The 19,613-nt window shown below is 45.0% G+C and overlaps 1 protein-coding gene across 1 annotated transcript in view; it reads left to right on the plus strand.

The window, feature by feature from the left end:
* The window catches only part of DPF3 (D4, zinc and double PHD fingers, family 3), a 458,124-nt gene that overhangs the window by 235,276 nt on the left and 203,235 nt on the right, over positions 1-19,613 (plus strand). Inside the window, exon 3 of the mRNA XM_006865560.1 lies at positions 7,760-7,867. Coding sequence (XP_006865622.1) covers positions 7,760-7,867 — 108 coding nt within the window. The remainder of the gene's footprint in view (positions 1-7,759; positions 7,868-19,613) is intronic.

Here is a 19,613-nt window from a genome sequence, read left to right on the forward strand (position 1 = left end):
TACATATAAGATCTTCAGCTTAACATTAAACTTCATTTACTTCATAAACTTCATTTCATTTCAATGATTACATTCCCCTCCATGCAACAAAAGTTATCCCGTTTCCTCACTTTGGTTCCTATTTGCATTCCACACACCTTCCTATCCCTTCTCAACTTTGTCCCTATGAAAATGTTGTCCTTTTGATTTTGAATGACTGACCATTCCATGGGGAGCATACTGTTGTTCTCTTTGTATAAACCTATCTATTACTTGACTGAAAATTATGACACAAGGGTGAGTTCCTTTCCCGAGCTAAAGCGTGGTTGAGGGCCATAGTCTCAGGTTCTTCCTGTTTCTTTCTGACCAGTAAAGTCAGTCTTTGTTTTTTTACTAAATCATTTTGAGTTTTGGTCCACATTTTCTCTGATTCTATCTGGACCCTCTATTGTGATCCCTATCAGGACAGTTGATAGTGGTAGCAGGGTACTGTCTAGTTCTTCTGGTCTCAGAGTCGTGGAGATTGGTGTTCACATGTTCCATTACTCTATTGGACTAATTGATTTTAAGCCTCTTCAGTTCTTATCTCTCTTCTTTCTTTCATCACCTGAGCTAACATATGTCTACTCTTTAATTAGTTACTCTCCCCACCCTCTCGTTCCTGGTAACCATCAAAGAATGTTTCTTTTAGTCTGGAAACCTTTTCTTAAGCTTTTATGATGGTGGTCTCATGCAACATTTGCCCTTTTGTGTTTGACTAATTTCACTCACCTCCAGGTTCATCCAAGTTATGAGGTGTTTCAGATTCATCGTTAATCTTCAATGTTGCATAGTATTCCATTGTGCTTCTTTATCCAGTCTTCCATTCATGGGCATTTAGGCTGTCTCCATCTTTTTGCTATTGTGAATAGTGCTGTGATGAACATTGGTGTGCATATCTCTACTTTTATTCTGGCTCTTATTTTTTATGGATATATGTCAAGTAGAAGGAGCTCTGGTAGCGTAGTGGTTACAAGTCGGGCTGCCAACCTCAAGGTCAGCAGTTCGAAACCACCAGCGGTTCCGCGGGAGAAAGATGAGGCAGTCTGCTCCTGTAAAGATTTACAGCCTTGGAAACCCTGTGCAGGGTCACTATGAGTCGAAACTGACTACATGGTACTTAACAACATACCAGGTAGAGGGATTATTGGGTCATAAGTATTTCTATTTCTAACTTTTTGAGGAAGTGTTTTACTGTTTTCCAGAGTATTTGAATCATTTTACAGTCCCACCAGCAATGTAGAAGGGTCCCAGTCACTCCACTCCCTTGTCAGCATTTATTGGTTTCTGTTTTTTTGAACTTCACTGTTAATGCTGGTGTGAGATGATACCTCATTGTTGTTTTGATTTGCATTTCTCTAATTGCTTAGGAGTACTGGTGTGGTGCTGTGTGTTAATGTGCTGAACTGCAAGGCTGGCTTGAACTACTCTGAAACCCTACACAGGGATGCTATGATTCAGAACTGACTTGATGGCACTGAACAACAACAAAATGGCCAAGATTGTAAACATTTCTTTATGTATTTGTTGGCTGTCTGAATGCCTACCTTGGTGAGGAGTCTGTTTATGTCCTGTACTCATTTTGAAACTGGATTGTTTGTCTTTTCTTGTACAGGTGTTGTAATTTTGTATACATTTTAAATATTAGCCCCCAGTCTGATGATGTTGTTGTTAAGTGCCGTCAAGTTGGTTCTGACCCATAGTGACCCTGTATGGGGTTTCTGAGGAGCAGCTGGTGAGCTTGAACCACCGGCCTTGAAGTTCAAATGGCTTTGCAGTCTGGCACATTAACCCACAGTGCCACACCAGGACTCTAGTCTGATATGTTGCTGCAAAAAACTTTTTCCCAGTCCATGGGTTCTCTTTTTACTCTTTTGATACACACAAGTATCTAATTTTTAGGAGGTCTTAGTCAACTGTTTTCTCTTGTGTTTGTGTATTTTTGGTAATGTTTGCTAGTGCATGCTATCTTCAATTTTGAAGTGTCTCATAGAGTTGTTGTCACTATGAGATGAGACAACAGTGACTGTAAAGTGCCTGTAGATGTGATCTGTTGTTATTGTGTCAGCTTTTGCTTGTGGTGAAACCAATGAGGGACTTGTGAATCCCTGAAACAGAGCAGGCAGTATTCTGGATTTAAGGTCCACCTTGGCAGGGCAGTTTTGGCACCTGGGATACCTGGATTGAATCATAGGGTGAGAAAAGTTTAGGGGGGGTGGGTTTGGGGAGATTGAACCATGGTGAGTGCTGTGGATATAGGTAGCATAGTGGTTACGAATCGGGCTGTGAACTGCAAGGTCAGAAGTTCGAAACTACCAGCTGCTCTGTGGGAGAAAGATGAGGCTTTCTGCTCTTGTAAAGATTTACAGCCTCAGAAACCCTGTTCAGGGTCACTATGGGTTGGAACCAACTCGACGGCACTTAACAACAACAACAACAACAACCCCAAACTTCAAGAATTCAAAGAATAGCATAGCCATGGTGGCTGGGATGGTTTGGGAAGGCTTTACTGAAATCAGGAAGCTCTTAAGAAATCCAAGAGATGAGATCAGGGAAATGGCCTTGGTAAAGTGCTTGTGAATTCTCTCTTGCCCACTCTTCAAGCCTTACCTAAGGGTCTTATTAAACATCTCTCCAACTCTGTAGAGTTGATCCAAATTGGTGTTTTCAAACCATTAAACACTGAGGGAACACCTATAAGGTGCTTGGCCCTGGAAATGATCTACGGGTAAGATTTGATTGAGTACAAAGTTCCTAATGTGGGGAGTTTTCCAATGGCAACTGCTTGGGTCTGTCTCTGAGATTCTGGTTTAGTAGGATTCTGTGAGGGCCCAGACATCGTCCCTTTTCATTATGTGCTTATACACTTTTGATGGCTAGTATGAACGGAGAATTCCTGGCTCATGTCACATGGATGTTGTTAAGGACCCTAGTGGTGATACGATAGGGACAAGATATGGTGGAGCTCTTTAGATGACAGAGGTGGCCTGGAGAGGAGTCTCCTATCCCATCCTTTTCCTGTCCAGGAGTGGGTGGGATGGGAACAGATGATGAAAGGGAGGCAGGGTTTAGAGATTTAATTGGATGACTGTAATCCTGCTGCCCCAGTTCTGAGCAGATGAAATCACTGCTTTGTTTCTCCAACCCCACGCCTCTCTAGTTCCTCAGCTCCTTTGATGGCTCCCTTTCAGACTTAAGTGGGTAAATGGCATGGAGGGTTGGGATGCAGAAGATGCTCATTCATTGCTGGGACAGAGGGTGGGGAAATTTGCATATGCTACAGGATCGATGAAACTCTATCACAATAAGTGGAGCCAACTCTATCACAACAGAGGAGCCAACTCTTATGCAATAACGGAGTTTCCATGGCAGGGAGTAGGGAACTCTACCTTGGGCATGCTTGAACTGCTAATGCTCAACGCTGGTTGGGGAAAGAACCCATTCCCATTTCAAACCCTGATTATAGCCCATATCATGCTTTCCTATCTTTCCTATCCATTTCATTTTATTATGAATAGCTCATGTTGTATCTGTTAGAGATGCTCACAACACTTGGAATCCAACTGCTGTCCTTGGGCAATGTGTACGACAAGCAAGGAGTCGACTAACCATACCAAGAGCCTTGCTGGCACTGCAGTTAGATAAGCATTGAGCTGTTAACCACAAGGTTGGTGGTTCACATTCACCACTGACTCTGTGCGAGAAAGATGGAGCTGTCTCATCCCATAAAGATGTTCAGCCTCAGAAATGCTGTATGGGGTTCCTATGAGTCAATGGCAGTCGGTTGGGTGGGCATTAAGCACAACATATTGGGTTTCTCTATGGAGCCAGTGTGTGAGGTTGTATGTGGATATGTGTGTGTGTGTGAATGTGGGCATGTGAGAGTCCGTCAGTCTGTGCTTACATGTGAGCATGAGTATTGTGGCGGGGTATGTGAATGAAGACAGAGGAAGAGCTGTGGCCTTGGTTACTAGGGAGGACTGGTCCCCCTCTGGTTTGCTACCTCTCTATTCTCCTCCTCCAAATTCTTTCTTAGCCTCAGGCTCACTTCTCAAGGTTAATTTCCCCGGCTACAGCTGTGGCTCCATCCTTCTCCTTCTGCCTCCTCCGTCTTCCATCTACCACACACGCTGGCTTTGAGTTATGTGCCTCCTGTTCTAATGAGATAAACAACAGAATTCTCACGAGGCCCTGCTCTTCCCTCTAGAAGTAGAACTCTGGGGCTAGATGCATGGACCTAGAAAGGCACCCTGGTGCCTGTCAGCTAAGCCACGAGGGCAAGGAAGTGGGTAGGACACCCCTACAGGACACCTGGGGTCATATGCTTGTTGACACAAAATCCAAAAGACCAAACTCACTTCTATCAATGTAATTCTGACTCATAGTGACCCTGTGTAGGGTTTCTGAGACTATAAATCTTTATGGGAGCAGGCAACCTCATTTGTTGCCCTGTGGAGTCATTGGTGGGTTTGAATTGCTGACCTAGTGGGTAGAGGTCCAGTGCTTATGCTATAGCACCAAGGTACACAGTCACAGCAGCCATCAAAGAAAGGCTTGGTCCCGTCCTTGTGGCTAAATGACCAAAGGCAGCATGGACAAGGTGGGTGGGGGCCAGGCATACCAAGTGACGTACTCGGCTAAGCTCGTGGTAATAACTGACAAGACATCATGGTTATAAAGAGCTTCCTCTTGAATGCGTTCATTCCCATGACACCCCTCAAAAGTAGATATTGTTATGTTGTTGTTGTTAAGTGCTGTGTGTCAGTTCCGAGTTATAGGAACTCTGTATAGGGTTTCCCAAGATCAGCTGTGCTTTTCGTCAGATTGGAAATACCAAGCAGCAAGCTAGTGTGCTGGACTGCAAGGTTGGCAGTTCAAGCTCACCAGCCACTCCTTGGAAACCCTGTGAATTTCACAGCGGTTGCTATGAGTTGAAACCAACTCGACAGCACTTAACTACAACAACAATAGCTTATAGGCCAAGAAAGGAACCAAAGACAAAGAGATTGTCATGAAGGGGAGGTAGGGGAGGGTTCTGTACTCAGTTTTGAGCTCACCTTCTGGGACCCCTCTTATATGATTTGAAGCCAAGTAGGTGAGTCTCCTGGAGTGAGTGGGCATTCACCTCCTGCATTTCTGAGTCTGATTCTATTCTGCTGGAATTGATTGGATGAGTATTTCTTGATGGGCCAGATACTCTGTTATGTGCTGGGGGCACTGTAGAGATAGACATAGTTCCTTCTGTCTTGGTTCTTATAAAACCAGTGGAGGAGGACGCCAGTAAGCAGAAAATGATCACTCATGGTGGCGGGAAGGGGGCGTATAGGGAACCTTGGGAGTCTACAGGAAAGGAAATTAAGTCAGTCTTGGTGCATCAGAGAAAACATCTCAGCAGTAACCAGATAATGCTTAGCTGTTCAGTGGTTCTCAGTCAGGCACTGGAACAATTTATAAAGTGCTTTAAAAAATTACAGAATGACTCCCTCGCCCTACCTACATTCTGATTGAGTAGGTTTGGCAAAAGTCATGAGCACTGGTATTTTTAAGAAGTCTTGCACATGATTTAGGTTTTAGCCTGGGTTAAGAATCACTAACCCAAGATGAGTTTGAGTGGGATTGGTAGGACCAGTTCTGGGGTGTGGTAGTTCTAGGTTGTGGAGTAGCAAGTCACTCGTTGTACTTTGCCTTCTTTGGGATCCTGGGTAACACCAGTATCAAAGGCGACCTCAGCACCTGACAGGAACCCAGAATCTATGTACTCATTCTGCGATTTCAGGACCAGAGATGACAGGAACCTGGAGTGAACCACATCAAAAACCTTGGGCTAATCCCAGTAAAACTTTCCCTCAGTGAAAGGCCAAACTTGGCCTCCCATGGGAGAGAGATTTGAGTCATTCAGTTTTCTATAAATCAGCTACAAGTCTGGTCTTCGGAGTTTAAGGAGCTCAGAGCTTCAATACCTTCCTAATGGTAGAAACTCTTGCAGTTAACAACAAAATCAAACACTAGGCTTACTATTGGAAATGACAAACCCATTAGCCCATTAGCTCATGAGTACTCTAGTGACTATAACAATATCAGAGCCTCTAGTCTCTATCACACTTCATGGTTTCTAAGAATCGAAGGGGAAAGTGTCAGAATGCCCTACTTCCTTACAGTCTTTCAACCTGTAGGAGCAGCTGTGTGATTAAAAATGATACTTAGTACATAATGAGACTGGAACATTTTGGTTTCTTTAAAGTTGGGACGGTTGCTTCTGCTTTGGAACCAACTCAATAAAAGGATAGAAGTGACTGGTCAAAGTGAAAAATGAATGGGTTTATAGCAACGAAACTTTGTAGATTTTCTCTGTGAAAGACATAAAATAAAGTCAGTGTCTCTGTTAACATTTAAAGGTCCCCAAAGAGCTTTTGAACTTCATGATCCTATTTCTAGGCAGTGACACTTCATGTGAGGCTTCCTGTATGTAACAGCTGCCAATTGTCACATCTGTCTACAGAAGACAGAGTTGTGATTTCACAAGTCACACTGGAATACATTCATTTGTTCATTATTCATCAATTCAACAAATATTTAGTTTGGTTCTTCTATGTGTCTGGCACAAGTTTGGTTCTGGGGATTCTGACGAGAGCAAAACATTCAATATCTGTGTCCTTACTAAGTTTTTCATTCTAGCTGGGGTTGGTTGATTGGCTTGTTTGGCTATTTTGGGATATATGAGACAATCTTTTTAGACTGTTGACGACCTAGACAGTCTACAGCATCTTCCTCTTCTCTCCTCTGCATCTCTATTCTGTGCCCTTTCTTTGTGAATAGACCAGGTTCTAGTCCACATTCCTCCAAGGACTCTGAACAGGAGCCATAAGAGTGATATCTGATGAACAAGAAAGGCCCCTCATGGCTGCTTGCATGAGCTATGGTCCTGATGTGCAACTTTGATGTCAAAGACCAGATGTAAATGGTGATTGTTATTGCTAGGCAGTAGGGAGTCCTGGTGTGGCACTGTAGGATAAGCTCTGGATTGCTAACCTCAAGGTTGGTGGTTCAAACCTACCAGTCACTCCTTGGAATCCCTATGTAAGGTTGCTATGAAATCAACTCAATGGCACTTACCAAGACCAACATGTATGTAGGTCTGCTGGCCCCACAGGTTCATGGTGCCTAGTCAATAGACTAGACTTGAATTCTGACAGATTTTACATAGGGCTTCCTTTGGCTTCAGCTTGCTAGCAGCCACTAATGGTGGGTGAGGGAAGCCCGGAAGTAGAAGAACTAAGTCCTTGATCTGTTTTATTGAAATCCTTTCCAATCCAGCATGTCTGTAGGGTGGGCAGGTGACTTCTGCTGCTTCACCTTGAAGGAAACCTGTTCAGTCAGGACCTAGAAAGAGGAGCAGCAGACGGAGCTCCATTACCCCAGAAATACGATAGAGATGTTCACTTTGAAAGCCTCCTCGTATGGATTGAAGGTCCCTTTGACATTCCACTCAGGCTGGGAGAGCAGAACTGGTTTAGTAAAGAGGCTTGTTTTTGGCATGAACTTACTGGGACAGCATGGTGGCGCAGACTGAGCAAGGGTCCCTCCTGGGGCCAGCTGACCATCAACCAGCTGTGTGACCTAGACAAGCCCACCTCTCTAGGCTTCAGTTTCTTCCCACTGCAAATGAGAGAGATGCACAGGGTGGTTTCTAAGGTCCCTTTCAGCCTGGAACCTTTAACCTTTATACTGTTTCTGTCCACAGGCCTTGCCCCGGGCCAGCTGTACACATACCCTGCTCGCTGCTGGCGCAAGAAGAGACGATTGCACCCACCTGAGGATCCAAAGCTGCGGCTGCTAGAAATAAAGCCTGGTCAGTGGCCTGAGTTGGCTGGGCTCAGGACGGAGAGGTGGGGAGGGCTGAGCTGGGCCCAGGCTGCTTTGCTCCTTGGCTGCAGAGCGGATTTTTCTGGGAGAGTAAACATGCCCGCATGATGCTCAAAGGTCTACTGCTGTCCCTGCGCTCACAAATGAATGTGTCCATGTGTCCACAGAGCTCTCTGTGCTCGAGGAGTAGAGCAAGTGGCAGCAGGCTGGGAATAGGCCTAGGATGACTGATTTTCCTGACAGAGTTAAAGGAGCTGCAGCTCAGCTGGCCTCAAGGAACGAAACCACATCCTGGTTCTATGTTCTATGTTCCTAAGGAGAAGAGAGTGAGCCTTTTATTCTTTTGTGTGCTCTCTTACCCTTATGAACTTACTTGGAAAGGGGCTAGTTCATTAACAATAGAACCCATCTTGGGCATGAAATGGGAAGCCTTTGAGTTCAGAATGTCTCTCTAGGATGGTTTAATGCCCATGCAGAAGGAATTGGTTGGTGTATCTTGGTTTTGCTACCTGGGTGGTAGCAAATCCAAGAGACGGCTGGGAGAGGTTCCAGGGGCTAAGATGTGATTCAGGATGGTGGGAGCAGTGGCTGCCAAGTGGTGCAAACATAGCTTTCAGATGTTCCTTCCCCTGATCACTATAGTAATGATGGCTGGGCCCCCACTTCTTCCTCCCCAGACCAGCTAGGATGCTTGTATTCTGCAAAATCTCTTCTTACAGTTGTTCCTTTCACGCACAGCGCATGGGTAAGGCTTCCTTGATTGTTCACTTCAGGTCAGGTTTTCCTTTTGTGAAGTTTTATTTGCTAGGGATGGGTTGGGGCTAGATTCTTCAATGGGCTCCATCCAAGTCCTCAAATGTCCTTACACAATGATAAACCACAACATACAGACTTGCAAACACTCCAGGGCAATGATTAAGATTGTTCCAAACCCACTGGGAGTCAGGTTGAAGCATGACTCAATAGAAATATAATGCAAGCCACATGCGTCCTTTAAAATTTTCTGGTAACCACATTAAAGATATAAAAAGAAACAGGTGAACTTAATTTTAATACTAAATTTTAATACTAGACCTGATATATAAAAAGATGATCCTTTCAGCATCTAATAATATAAACATTAATGAGAGACTTTCCTTTTTCTCATATTTTTTTGGTATCGTCTTTATGCTTTTAGCACATCTAAATTTGAACTATGATGTCCTGGTGTGGTGCTGTAGGATTAGCACTGGACTGCTAACCAAAATGTCTGAAGTTCAAACCTACTAGCTGCTCCTTGGAAACCTTATACAGGGTCGATATGAGTTGGAACAGACTTGATGACACTTAACAACAACACATTTGGACTAGCCACATTTCAAGGGCTCTGTGGTCACATGTGGTTAGTGGCAGCAGTATTGGTCAGCATGGTTTTAGAAATATACTTAGCAGTAGGGGCATCACTTGGGAGCTTGTTAGAGAAGCTTGGGCCCTAACCTAGACTTGCAGAGTTCGTATTTGTATTTTAACAAGCTCCCCAGGGAATTGCCATGCACAGTGAACTTTGAGAAACAGTGGTTTTGGAGGTGGCCAGACCACAAGTAAGGGTGGCATGATTCCACATCATCTTTCTGAATTAAACACCACTTTGGGGTGGGTATGGAGGTCACTCCTTCTTTCCACCAGCTCCATAGTTCTGGTTAGCTGAGCTAACCTTGGCTTTGCTTCACTTTAATTTACCTCTATTTTGAACTCTGTAGGGAATGCAACAAGAAGAAGGTCTGGGTGTGTGGTTTTTGGCATTCATTCTGTCTGTTGCTAGCTGTCTGTCTGTCACTTGTTTGAGTACATGCGCTCTCTGTGTATATTTCTCATATGCAAAACAGACCCAGTGATACCTGGGATGTCTAGTTAGGTGTTCATGTCAAACAAGGCATATGTAATAATATATGTAATAAAATTATATTATATATGTAATAAAATGATACCTGCCCCTTTTAATGAAAAGACGTTTGCTTATAAGTAAGTAGGAAAGTCACATGTTTGGATGTTCAAGAGATAAAAAGGAAACACTGTACAGTGAAAAATCAGACCTGCTTTCTCAAGAGACAGGCAGAGGTACCATTTTGAGAGTCTTTTGTTTTGTGTTTGCTCTACAAAGTTTCTTTAGAGAGCATCTCTAAAGAGACAGTCTTTGCATTCACTAGGAATTTCAATGCTATGAGTTCCCCTCCTTTGATTATTACTGTTTTTAACACCGTACAATCTCCTTGTATTTGTACCTTAGACATTGATCATATCAATATGCAAACAGTTTCCTCATTTCATTTTCATAATTACATACTATTCCATTGGATCCCCTTATACCATCTTTTATTTGACTGGGCTGTTTCCAATTGTGTTGCTAGTATTTCTAATTTAACCAGTGATGAAATGAATATTTTGTATATGAGGATATCTCATATGCAGTTTGTTAATTTAAAGCATTTCATTATAAATACTTGACCCTGATTTTAAAGTATTAGTCTTTATTTATTTTTTTAGTCTTCATTCTTAACATTTCTATGCAAATAGTCTTTATTAAGTATACTTTCTGTCAGGCTAATTGACTCTTCTTTCATAAAATCAGCAATATTTAGTGCTATAAAGTATCTTCTTGGTTGAGTACTCTCCAGTTAGTTCCGACTCATAGCGACCCCTGTATAGAGTTTCCATGGAGTCCTGGTATGGTGCTGTGGGTTAATGCGCTAAGTTAATGTGCAAAGTTGGTTTGAACTGCAAAGTCGGTGGGTCAAGTTTACTCGCTGCTCCTTGGGAACCCTATACAGGGTCGCTTGGGTTGGAACTTACTTGATGGCAACAACAATAACATAGGGTTTCAGAGGAGCAGCTAGTGAATTTGAACCACTGACCTTGTGGTTCAAACTGACCTTTCAGTCCAGTACATTTTCACACAGTGCCACACCAGGACTCCATTAATGTATCTTGTGGTGTGGTTGTGTGCTGTGGAGTTGGTTCCGACTCATAAGGACCCTGTATAGGGTTTCTGAGGCTGTAAATCTTTACATGAGCAGAAAACCTCATCTTTCTCCCATGGAACCACTGGTAGTTTCAAACTGCTGACTATGAGATTATAGTTAACCTCTATACTACCAGAGCTCTATTAAACTAAATCCAAACAAAAACTTCCACAAGACTTTTCCCCTTACTTTCTTTTATGTAGTATATTTATTATCAAAATACGCCAAGAGATTGTTGGAATTCTTTTGGTCACAAATGTCAGAAAGTGAGATCAAGCTGGCTGAAGACAAAAAGAAAAAAAAGAGGGAAGTTAATTCATGTACCAGTGATTTCCCTAGCTCACTCACTTTCCTATCCCCCCAGGGCAGGCAAGATGGCCCCCACAATCCCAGATGCAGCAAGAAAGCACACCCATCAATAGCTGTGGCAGCGAAGTTCCAGGAAAGATGATTATCTGGCTAGGTTTATAGTCTACCAATCCCTGTCACCCAGGGGCTGGATCATTCTGATGGTTTTGAATAATAATCAAAGTCAATGTCTGAACATCGTGTTATAGTTTACAGAGCATCTCCACACACATCACTTCCTTTGGTCTCCCCATTGCACAGCCCTGGTAGAGAGGTGGAGAGGGCAGTGGGTAGATGTGTTGAGAGCCCATTTTATAGATGAGAGAAGCCAGACTGTGGATGGAGTCAAGCAGTGTTTACTGTCCTTCTCACATTTCTGAGGACAAACAGTCCTGTTGTTGGTGAGACTGAGGCAAGAAGCTGGTTTTTGAAGGCCTGGTGCTTCTGTTGACAAGATGTACCTTGGGTTCCCTGTCCCTCCCCTCAGTGTTCACATCCTACCTGAATGACATGTGAAAGCAGGAGAAAGGGGACCCCTAGGCTGACATCTGTGCTTCTTTAAAAGACATCCTTGACCCTGCTCCAGGTATGAGGCAGAAGTGGTGGTATCATGGCTCATGTGAAGAGATGAGTGCTCGCCTCTATGTGGATGGGCCCTCAGAGGTAAAGCTGTCTACCATGGTGGGAAAACTTCTGATAGAGGTGGACACACCCAGATGAGCACATCCAAAATGGAACTATGAGGGTAAAAACCCCAACAGTCTAGGGATAGGATAACGAACTTTGAAAATAACGGAGCGTCTTCTCAGATGAACTTACTTCTCCTCTTGAAGTAATCAGACCTACCACCTCTTGTTGTTAAGTGCCATCAAGTCTCTTTCAACTCATGGTGACCCTGAACAGAGTTTCTGAGGAGCAGCTGGTGGGTTTGAATTGCTGACCTTGTGGTTCACAGGTCAGTGCTGATCCTACAGCTCCACACCAGGAGTCCAGACCTACCAGTAAGCCTAGTTAAAAAATAAACAAACAGACAAACAAAAACAAAACAAAAACAAAACCAACAACCCCAAACCCAAAAGCCTTTGGCCCAGTGTTTGCCCTTTCCTGGTTCTGTTCCACATCTGTCCCAGTGGGGTGAGACTTGGTCTCAGAATATACAGCTGCACCAGGCTGTAACTGCAGGCTGTGCATGAAATTGCTGGGGAGCTGAGAGTCACCTCAGAGCAGTCAGGGCCTGTCTGCAGGACACCAAGCAGAAGCCCCAGAGGTGACACAGCTTTACACTGGAATCTTTCATCTGAGTCAACATTGCAGAAAAGGCCTTTCATCCTCAGCAAGGTCATGGTGCATTTGTGTGAAACCTCTCTGTGGACATCTACAGCATGATGCCCCGTTTCATGGGGTAGTTGTACATGCTGGTTCTTAGCCCACTAGGTTCCCTGGGCAGGTAACCTCATACAGTGCACCACCTGCACAAATTTCAGGGCTGTCTTCATCATTTTTGAAATGCAGTTTCCAACTGAGAAGACATTCTACCTTTTTTGAGTGTATCCTCCTTAAATACAGCATTGACTTGAACAATATTTTTGAAAAACTGTCTCAATTCTGAGGAGTTTTGTGCTGAGGAGTTTTGTGCCTGGTGGCACAGTGGTTAAGTGATTGAATGCTAACCTAAAGATTGGCAGTTCCTACCCACCAGCTGCTCCAAGGGAGGGAAAAGGTGTGGCAATCTGTTTCCGTACGGATTTACATACAGCCTTGGAAACCTGATGGGACAGTTCTACTCTAAACCTGATGGGACAGTTCTGAGTCCGAATCCACTTGACGGCAGGCAGTGAGATTCTGGTTTCATTTCTATTCCATTTAACTTATTTATTTTTCATTGATATTTTTGCATGTGATTAGGAGTCCTTGTATGTTGCTGTGGTTTAATGTGCTAGACTGCAAGGTTGCTTTGAACTGCAAGGTCGGTGGTTCAAGTTCACCAGCTGCTCCTTGGAAACTTTATACAGGGTCACTATGAGTTGGAACTGACTCAATGACACTTAACAACAACAACAAAAGTTGTTGTTAGCTTTCCAGGATCAGCTCCTGGACTCATCACTTACTTGTCGTGGCTACAGTTCCCGGTGGACTTGTTGTAATTTCCTGATTGGTGGGGAAAGTCAGCTATGTGGGCTGAGATGGGACTTCCCAGGACTAGAAGAGCAGGTGAAGAAAGCAAAGGTGAGTGCGGATGTGAGAGATAAAGTCTCTCGTACACATTACAGTGAAAGGAAGTGTAACTTTTGCGGAGGTCAATGCATAGCAACTATTAGTATTTTTAAAAGCATATGTCCTTTGATCTAATGATTCTACTATAAAAATTCATTCTATAATAAATATATACTCATAACGTATGAGATTGTCCATTGCAGCATAGTTTGTAACAGCAACAAGGAAACAAAGACTAAGGAATTAGTCAAGTATATGATTTAAAAGACAAAACAATACCCAAATAAAAAAAAACCAACCTTATTGCTGTTATTGATTCTAACTCATGGTAACCCCCAGTGTTTTAGAGTAGAACTGTACCCCATGGGGTTTTCAGTGGCTCCTGGTGTGGCACTACAGGATATAATACACTGGACTTCAAGGTCGGTTTGAATTGCAAGGTTGGCTGTTCAAACTCACTATCCACTCCTTGGAAACCCTATACAGGGTCACTATTAAGTGGCACTTCACATCAACAATTTTATGGAAGTACACTGCCGGGGGGCTCTCTTCCATAGTGCCACTAGGGGGATTGGAACCCCTAATCTTTTAGTTCATAGTCAAGTCCAAACAGTTTACATCATCCAGGGCCTTAAATACTTGTATGTGACAGTACATAGAATGGAATACTTTTCTCTCTTTTAAAAGAATACATGGAAAAGAAAATGGAAAAGTACTGAATATATATTGCTAAGTATGCAGAGATAGAAAAAAAATTGTACAACATTATATATAGTCTTTGGGCAAGTCTTACTGAAAATCAATAATTGATTTGCCCAACCTTGGCTGAATCTTTTAAAATTTGTAGAAACTGGAAGACTGAATTTTTATAGAAACAACAGCCATCCAAGCATCCAACCAACTGACCATCCATCTACCCAAGCAACCATCCACCCACCCAAGCAACCATCCATCCATCCATCCAACCAACCAACCAACCAACCAACCAACCAACCAACCAACCAACCAACCAACCAACCAACCAACCAACCAACCCTTGCACTCCTCCATCACTTGGTCCCTTGTAGACACCTATTCTCTTTTCTCCCAGCCTCCTGGTGTGTGCTCCCCTGGAATGTAGTTAGGTCTGTGACTTTAGCCTTCCCTTGGATTCCACCATCAGCATCAGCCTGTTCTGTCCTTATCTCCTGAAGTGGGGATGGGGACCCCTGATTTTTGAGAGACTGAGTGGACACTCGACTGGAGCAGAACTGCCTTGAAGCAACCCATCAAGTGGAGCTTCCTTCTATGCCAGCATCTTCCATGAGTAATGAGGAAATGCCACATGCCATTTGTCACACCAGCATCCAGCCTCCCCTTGTTTCTTTATGTTTCAGCCTGAGTCTAGTCAATGCAACTGAAGCTAGAATCTCAGTTGTCTAGGAGTCCTGGTGTGGCACTGTAGGATAATGCACTGGACCCAAAGGTCGGCAATTCAAACTCACTAGTTGCTCCTTGGAAACCCTATAGGGGTCGCTATTAGTTGGAACCTACTAGACAGTACTTAACAACAACAACAAAGTGCTGCTGTAACAACAAAAAAAATACCATAAGTAGGAAGCTTTCAAGATCACGAATCTGTATCTTACTGTTTGAACCCAAATTCGGGGTATTGACAGGGCTAGTTTCTCTCTTTCTCTTTGGGCTCTGAGGAAGACCCTTGTCTTTCTCTGCTTCTGTAGCTCTGGGCATTTCCTGGTGTTCCTTGGCTGCATATAGTACATCTTCACAGACAGTCTGTTTTTCCTGTGTGTGTCTGTGTCTAGCCTGCTCTTGTTGAAGACACTATTTGGGAGGGAAAGCTTTTGGACTTACTCTATTCTGTTGTTGTGGTGGTGTCATTAAGTGCCATAGAGTTGGGTCTGACTCACAGCAACCCTATATGAGATTTCTGAGGATTGGCTGGTGGGTTTGTTGTTAGCAGCCCAGTGCTTATGCTCCAGCACCACACCAGGATACCTCCTTTACTCTAGCATGACCTAATTAACATTAGCAAAGAAACCATGCTTTCTTGACAGGTCATCTTTATATGTTTGTTGTTGTTGTTAGGTGCCATCGAGTCAGTACCAACTCATAGCGACCTTATGCACAGCAGAACGAAACACTGCCCAATGCTGGGCCAACCTCACCATTGTTGCCACACTTGAGCCCATTGATGCTGCCACTTTGCCAATCCATCCCACTGGGGGTCTTCCTTTTTTTCTCTGACCCTCCACCCTACCAAACATGATATCCTTCTCCTGGTCCCTCCTGACAATATGTCTGAAGTACGAGAGATGAAGTTTGGCCATCCTGGGATTAGAATTCAACATAGCTTTTGGGGTCAGTCAATTTAGTGTGTAACAGTTAAGCTATAATCATGGTTAGTTAGAGTGGTCTCTGATGCCATCGCTGACCTCTACTCAGATGGATGAGTGGAGTTGAGAGGGCAAGGGGAAGGGTTATGTAGGCTCAGGAATCTTGAGGGACTCTAGAGAGATCTGCTGACGAGGATGCAGAGCTGTCTGTTTCTGGTTTAGCATCCCTAATTGTTGTTGTTAAAGGCCATCGAGTTGGTTCTGATGCATAGTGACCCTGTATAGGGTTTCTGAGGAGTCACTGGTGAGCATGAACTGCCGACCTTGCTGTTCAAACCGACTTTGCAGTCCAGCACATTAACCCACAGTGCCACAGAACATTGCAGGGAGGGGAGGCAGATCTTGGCTTCCATGAAGTCATTTGTACCTGCTTCAGTGACCCTCCAGATCTGCTCTCCATATCCCATCCCTTCACTGTGATATGTGGTCCATCCTGTATTCCTTTACTACTTGCTGAAAATGAAAATGCTTATATATGTTGTGGTAGGATGGGCCGAGAGCTGCAGAGAGCTCTCTGGAATTTGAAAGCATTCTCAGTGTCCCTGGGCCTATGTGGTTCTCACGCCTAATACCACCCCTCCTATTAGTCTTGAATAAACATCTCACAACCCCCTACTTGCCTGGGCATTTGAAGGACAACACATACAACATTATTTCTCTCCACTGACTAACAATTGAGTTCAGTGTTCTCTGCAGCATGCACTTGGCTGCAGACGCGAATGCAAGGTGTTTCACGACTCAGACATCACAATTCATATGACACGAGGACTCGGGCAAATGCCTGGTGCCAGAGCAGGGCTGCCACTGGACCATGTCCCCAATAATGAAGCTCTGTCCTTGCAAAGGGGGAGCCATGCCAGCAGGAGAGAGTGGTGGACAGTAAATGTCCTGCAGAATCAGGACAGATGTTGGGCAACAGCCCGTTGACTCAAAAAGAGGCCTTTAACGTGACTTTCTTTTTGTAATGAAGAAAAGGAAAAAGCTAGAAACAAATGACTTGGGTGTCTCTGGATTCAAAGCTCAGTCTGTGTAGATCAGTTCAGCATCTTTCCACCTCAGACCTTTTGGTCCCCATGGTCTTGGCAGATAGTCTCTTCACTTAGAGATTGGGAAACTATGGCACAGAATTAGGAAGTTAATTTCCCAGGGGACTTGAGTAGGGCAGCAGAGGAAAGAACCCTAAGGGGAACCTGCATAGACTGGCTCCTTGTTGCTCAGGGGCCTAGCTCACACATTCATTCTGGTGTTTTCTGACCAAAAGAACTTTGGTTTTACAAGGGATGGCTATTCTGCTTCCAGAATATACCCAAGGCCTGTGAATCCCTTCTGCTCTTGGACAGAGGGAGCAGCATGTCTCTTTGCCACCCTGGCCAACTTCCAAGGCTGATGGCAAGGAAGGCAGCCAAGAATAAGGTTCTGGTTCTTTCTCTGTACGTTTTTTCCCTTGTTTTTTGGCAGTCACTCAATGACTGGGAATAAATGACCAGGACCATGGCTGCACCACCACACAAACAGGATGGCATGAACCCTGAAGGAGATAGCATCCTAGGATACCCCAAAGTCAGCCGATAAGCAAGTCACAGGGACCCCCAAGGGTGGTCCAAGCAGACAGACCCGTGCCCACTTGTGTGGGCTGAGGTGGAGTCTACTTCTCCCACCCGGATGCTATCCCTGCCACCCGCTCTGAATGGCCAGAACTCTACAGATGGGAGCAGGCTGCGGCCAACTGCCCCAGCTTTTGAAAACCCTGCATGTTAATGAGTTCCCTACTGCTTTTGTACATGGCCCACATTTTAATGGTCTTCAGCCTTCTCCCACCATTTGCTCTCTGATGTTTGGGGCAATTTCTCTTCTCCTCAAGACAGTCCCCCTGACTCCTCTAACACCCTCCCAGTCCCGGAACAACTTAAAGAAGGCTGATGTGTCAAGCATGTAGTCTGAGATTGATGAACCTGTCAGCCAGCTCCCTCTGCAACCCCATCCCCCTCTGCCGTGGGCTCCTCAGATGGATGAGGCAAGCGGATGGGCGGGGGGGGGAGGGAGGTGAAGGATAGGACCCAGGGAGTCTCCAGCCAGGTGTGAGCCAATGGACAACGTGACCTTCTCCCGGCCTGCTGAGGAGTCTGGCTGTGTCCTTCTGAAGGGGAAGTACACACACTCCCACTCCCATCTGTCAGTGCTTATCTGCTCTGCGAGGGGTGGGGTGTGTGTGTGTGTGTGGGGGGGGGGTTGCCTGAGCTTGGTACGGCTCAGAGAATGGATGCCTTCAAGTGCATCAGGGGGAAATGACCAGTCATTTATCTCCTTCCTGCAGTGTTGCAGCCTGCAGTCATCCATCCTGGAGGCGTGCTGCAATGGCTTCTTCAGCTATTGCTGGCCGCCTGAGTGGGGGGCTAGAGAGAGGTGGGCAGGCCACTCTGGCCCCCGGTGCGTGCCATGACCATGTGTGTCCCAGCAATCTGTTCCTTTTGCCCTCTCGGAGCCAGGTCTGAGGGGCTGAGCAGGGCTCTGGGAGCTGGTTGGCAGAGGAGCCGGGCTGCAGTGGCAGTTGGCGGGTGTGGGCATGGCTGATACAGAGGTTCCTGGGAGGGCCGTGGCAGTCCAATGGAGGAGTCACCCTGCCACATGCTCACCTGCTTGCTTGTATCTCTCCCCATGGGAGGTAGGAGCACATCTATGTCTTCATCTATGTACCTCCCTCTTCCCTCAGAGTAGATGCACCGTCGTTGGTTGCTTAGAGCCAGTTCCAACTCCTGGTGACCTGTGTGTACAGAGTACAACTGCGCTTTGTAGAGTTTTCACAACTGTGAGCTTTTGGAAACAGATTACCAGACCTATCTCCGGAGGCACCTCTGGGTGGGTTTGAAGAGCTAACCTTTTGAGTAGTAGGAGAGCACTTCCTTAGGAGGATGTAGGAAGGACTATGCCCTGTATAGGCTGTGCAGTGTGGTGAATATGACTTAGAGCCCATCATTCCTCTTTCTCAGATGACAGATAGAGCCAGAGAGGAGCTGAGGTGGGCATTTCATCCAGTTTCCAACCTGGCCTGAGGGGCCTGGAACAGGTTGCCATCTGGTTACTCTTTGGTTTGAGGTGACAGGGACCTTCAATGTGCAGAACAGTGGTGCTTTGCAGGGGACAGGCACCAAACAGTGATCACAAGCCTAGGTTTAAGTCCAAGCCCCTTCACCCGCTGGCTCCGGGTTTTGGCCAAGTTACCTTCCCACTCTGGGCTTCCATCTTTCATCAATAAGATGCAGATCAGAGCAGCTGCCCACTTGCTTCATGGGATTGTTCTGTGTGGGTGGCATGCCTGGAGGACTTGGGAAGTGTGAGGAGGCACTGTGGGTGGGCTCTGGGGTCTCAGCTAATACTGTTCCTGTCCTCATATCAATGACGTGTTTGTTTTAGACAGCTCTCTGCCCAGCTGGGAGACTGTGTGTACTGTTTGGGTTGGAATGGGAACTTCTTATGCTGAAGAAACTTTTCAAAGACCCAGTTCAAACACTGTGTATGCTGAGGAACGAAGACCTGCTAACTGGCTATAGACCCAACTTTTTTTTTTTAAATGTTTACCTGTGCTTTATTGACTATGCAAAGACTTCCAACTGTGTGGATCATGACAAGTTATGGACAACAATGTGGAGAATGAGTATTACAGAACATTTACTTGTGCTCATGAAGAACCTGTATATAGACCAAGAGGCAGCTGTTCGAACAGAACAAGGGAACACTGAATGATTTAAAATTAGGAAAGACGTGCGACAGGGTTGTA

The sequence above is a fragment of the Chrysochloris asiatica genome, unplaced genomic scaffold, assembly GCF_000296735.1.
Source record: "Chrysochloris asiatica unplaced genomic scaffold, ChrAsi1.0 scaffold00079, whole genome shotgun sequence".
NCBI classification, from domain to species: domain Eukaryota; kingdom Metazoa; phylum Chordata; class Mammalia; order Afrosoricida; family Chrysochloridae; genus Chrysochloris; species Chrysochloris asiatica.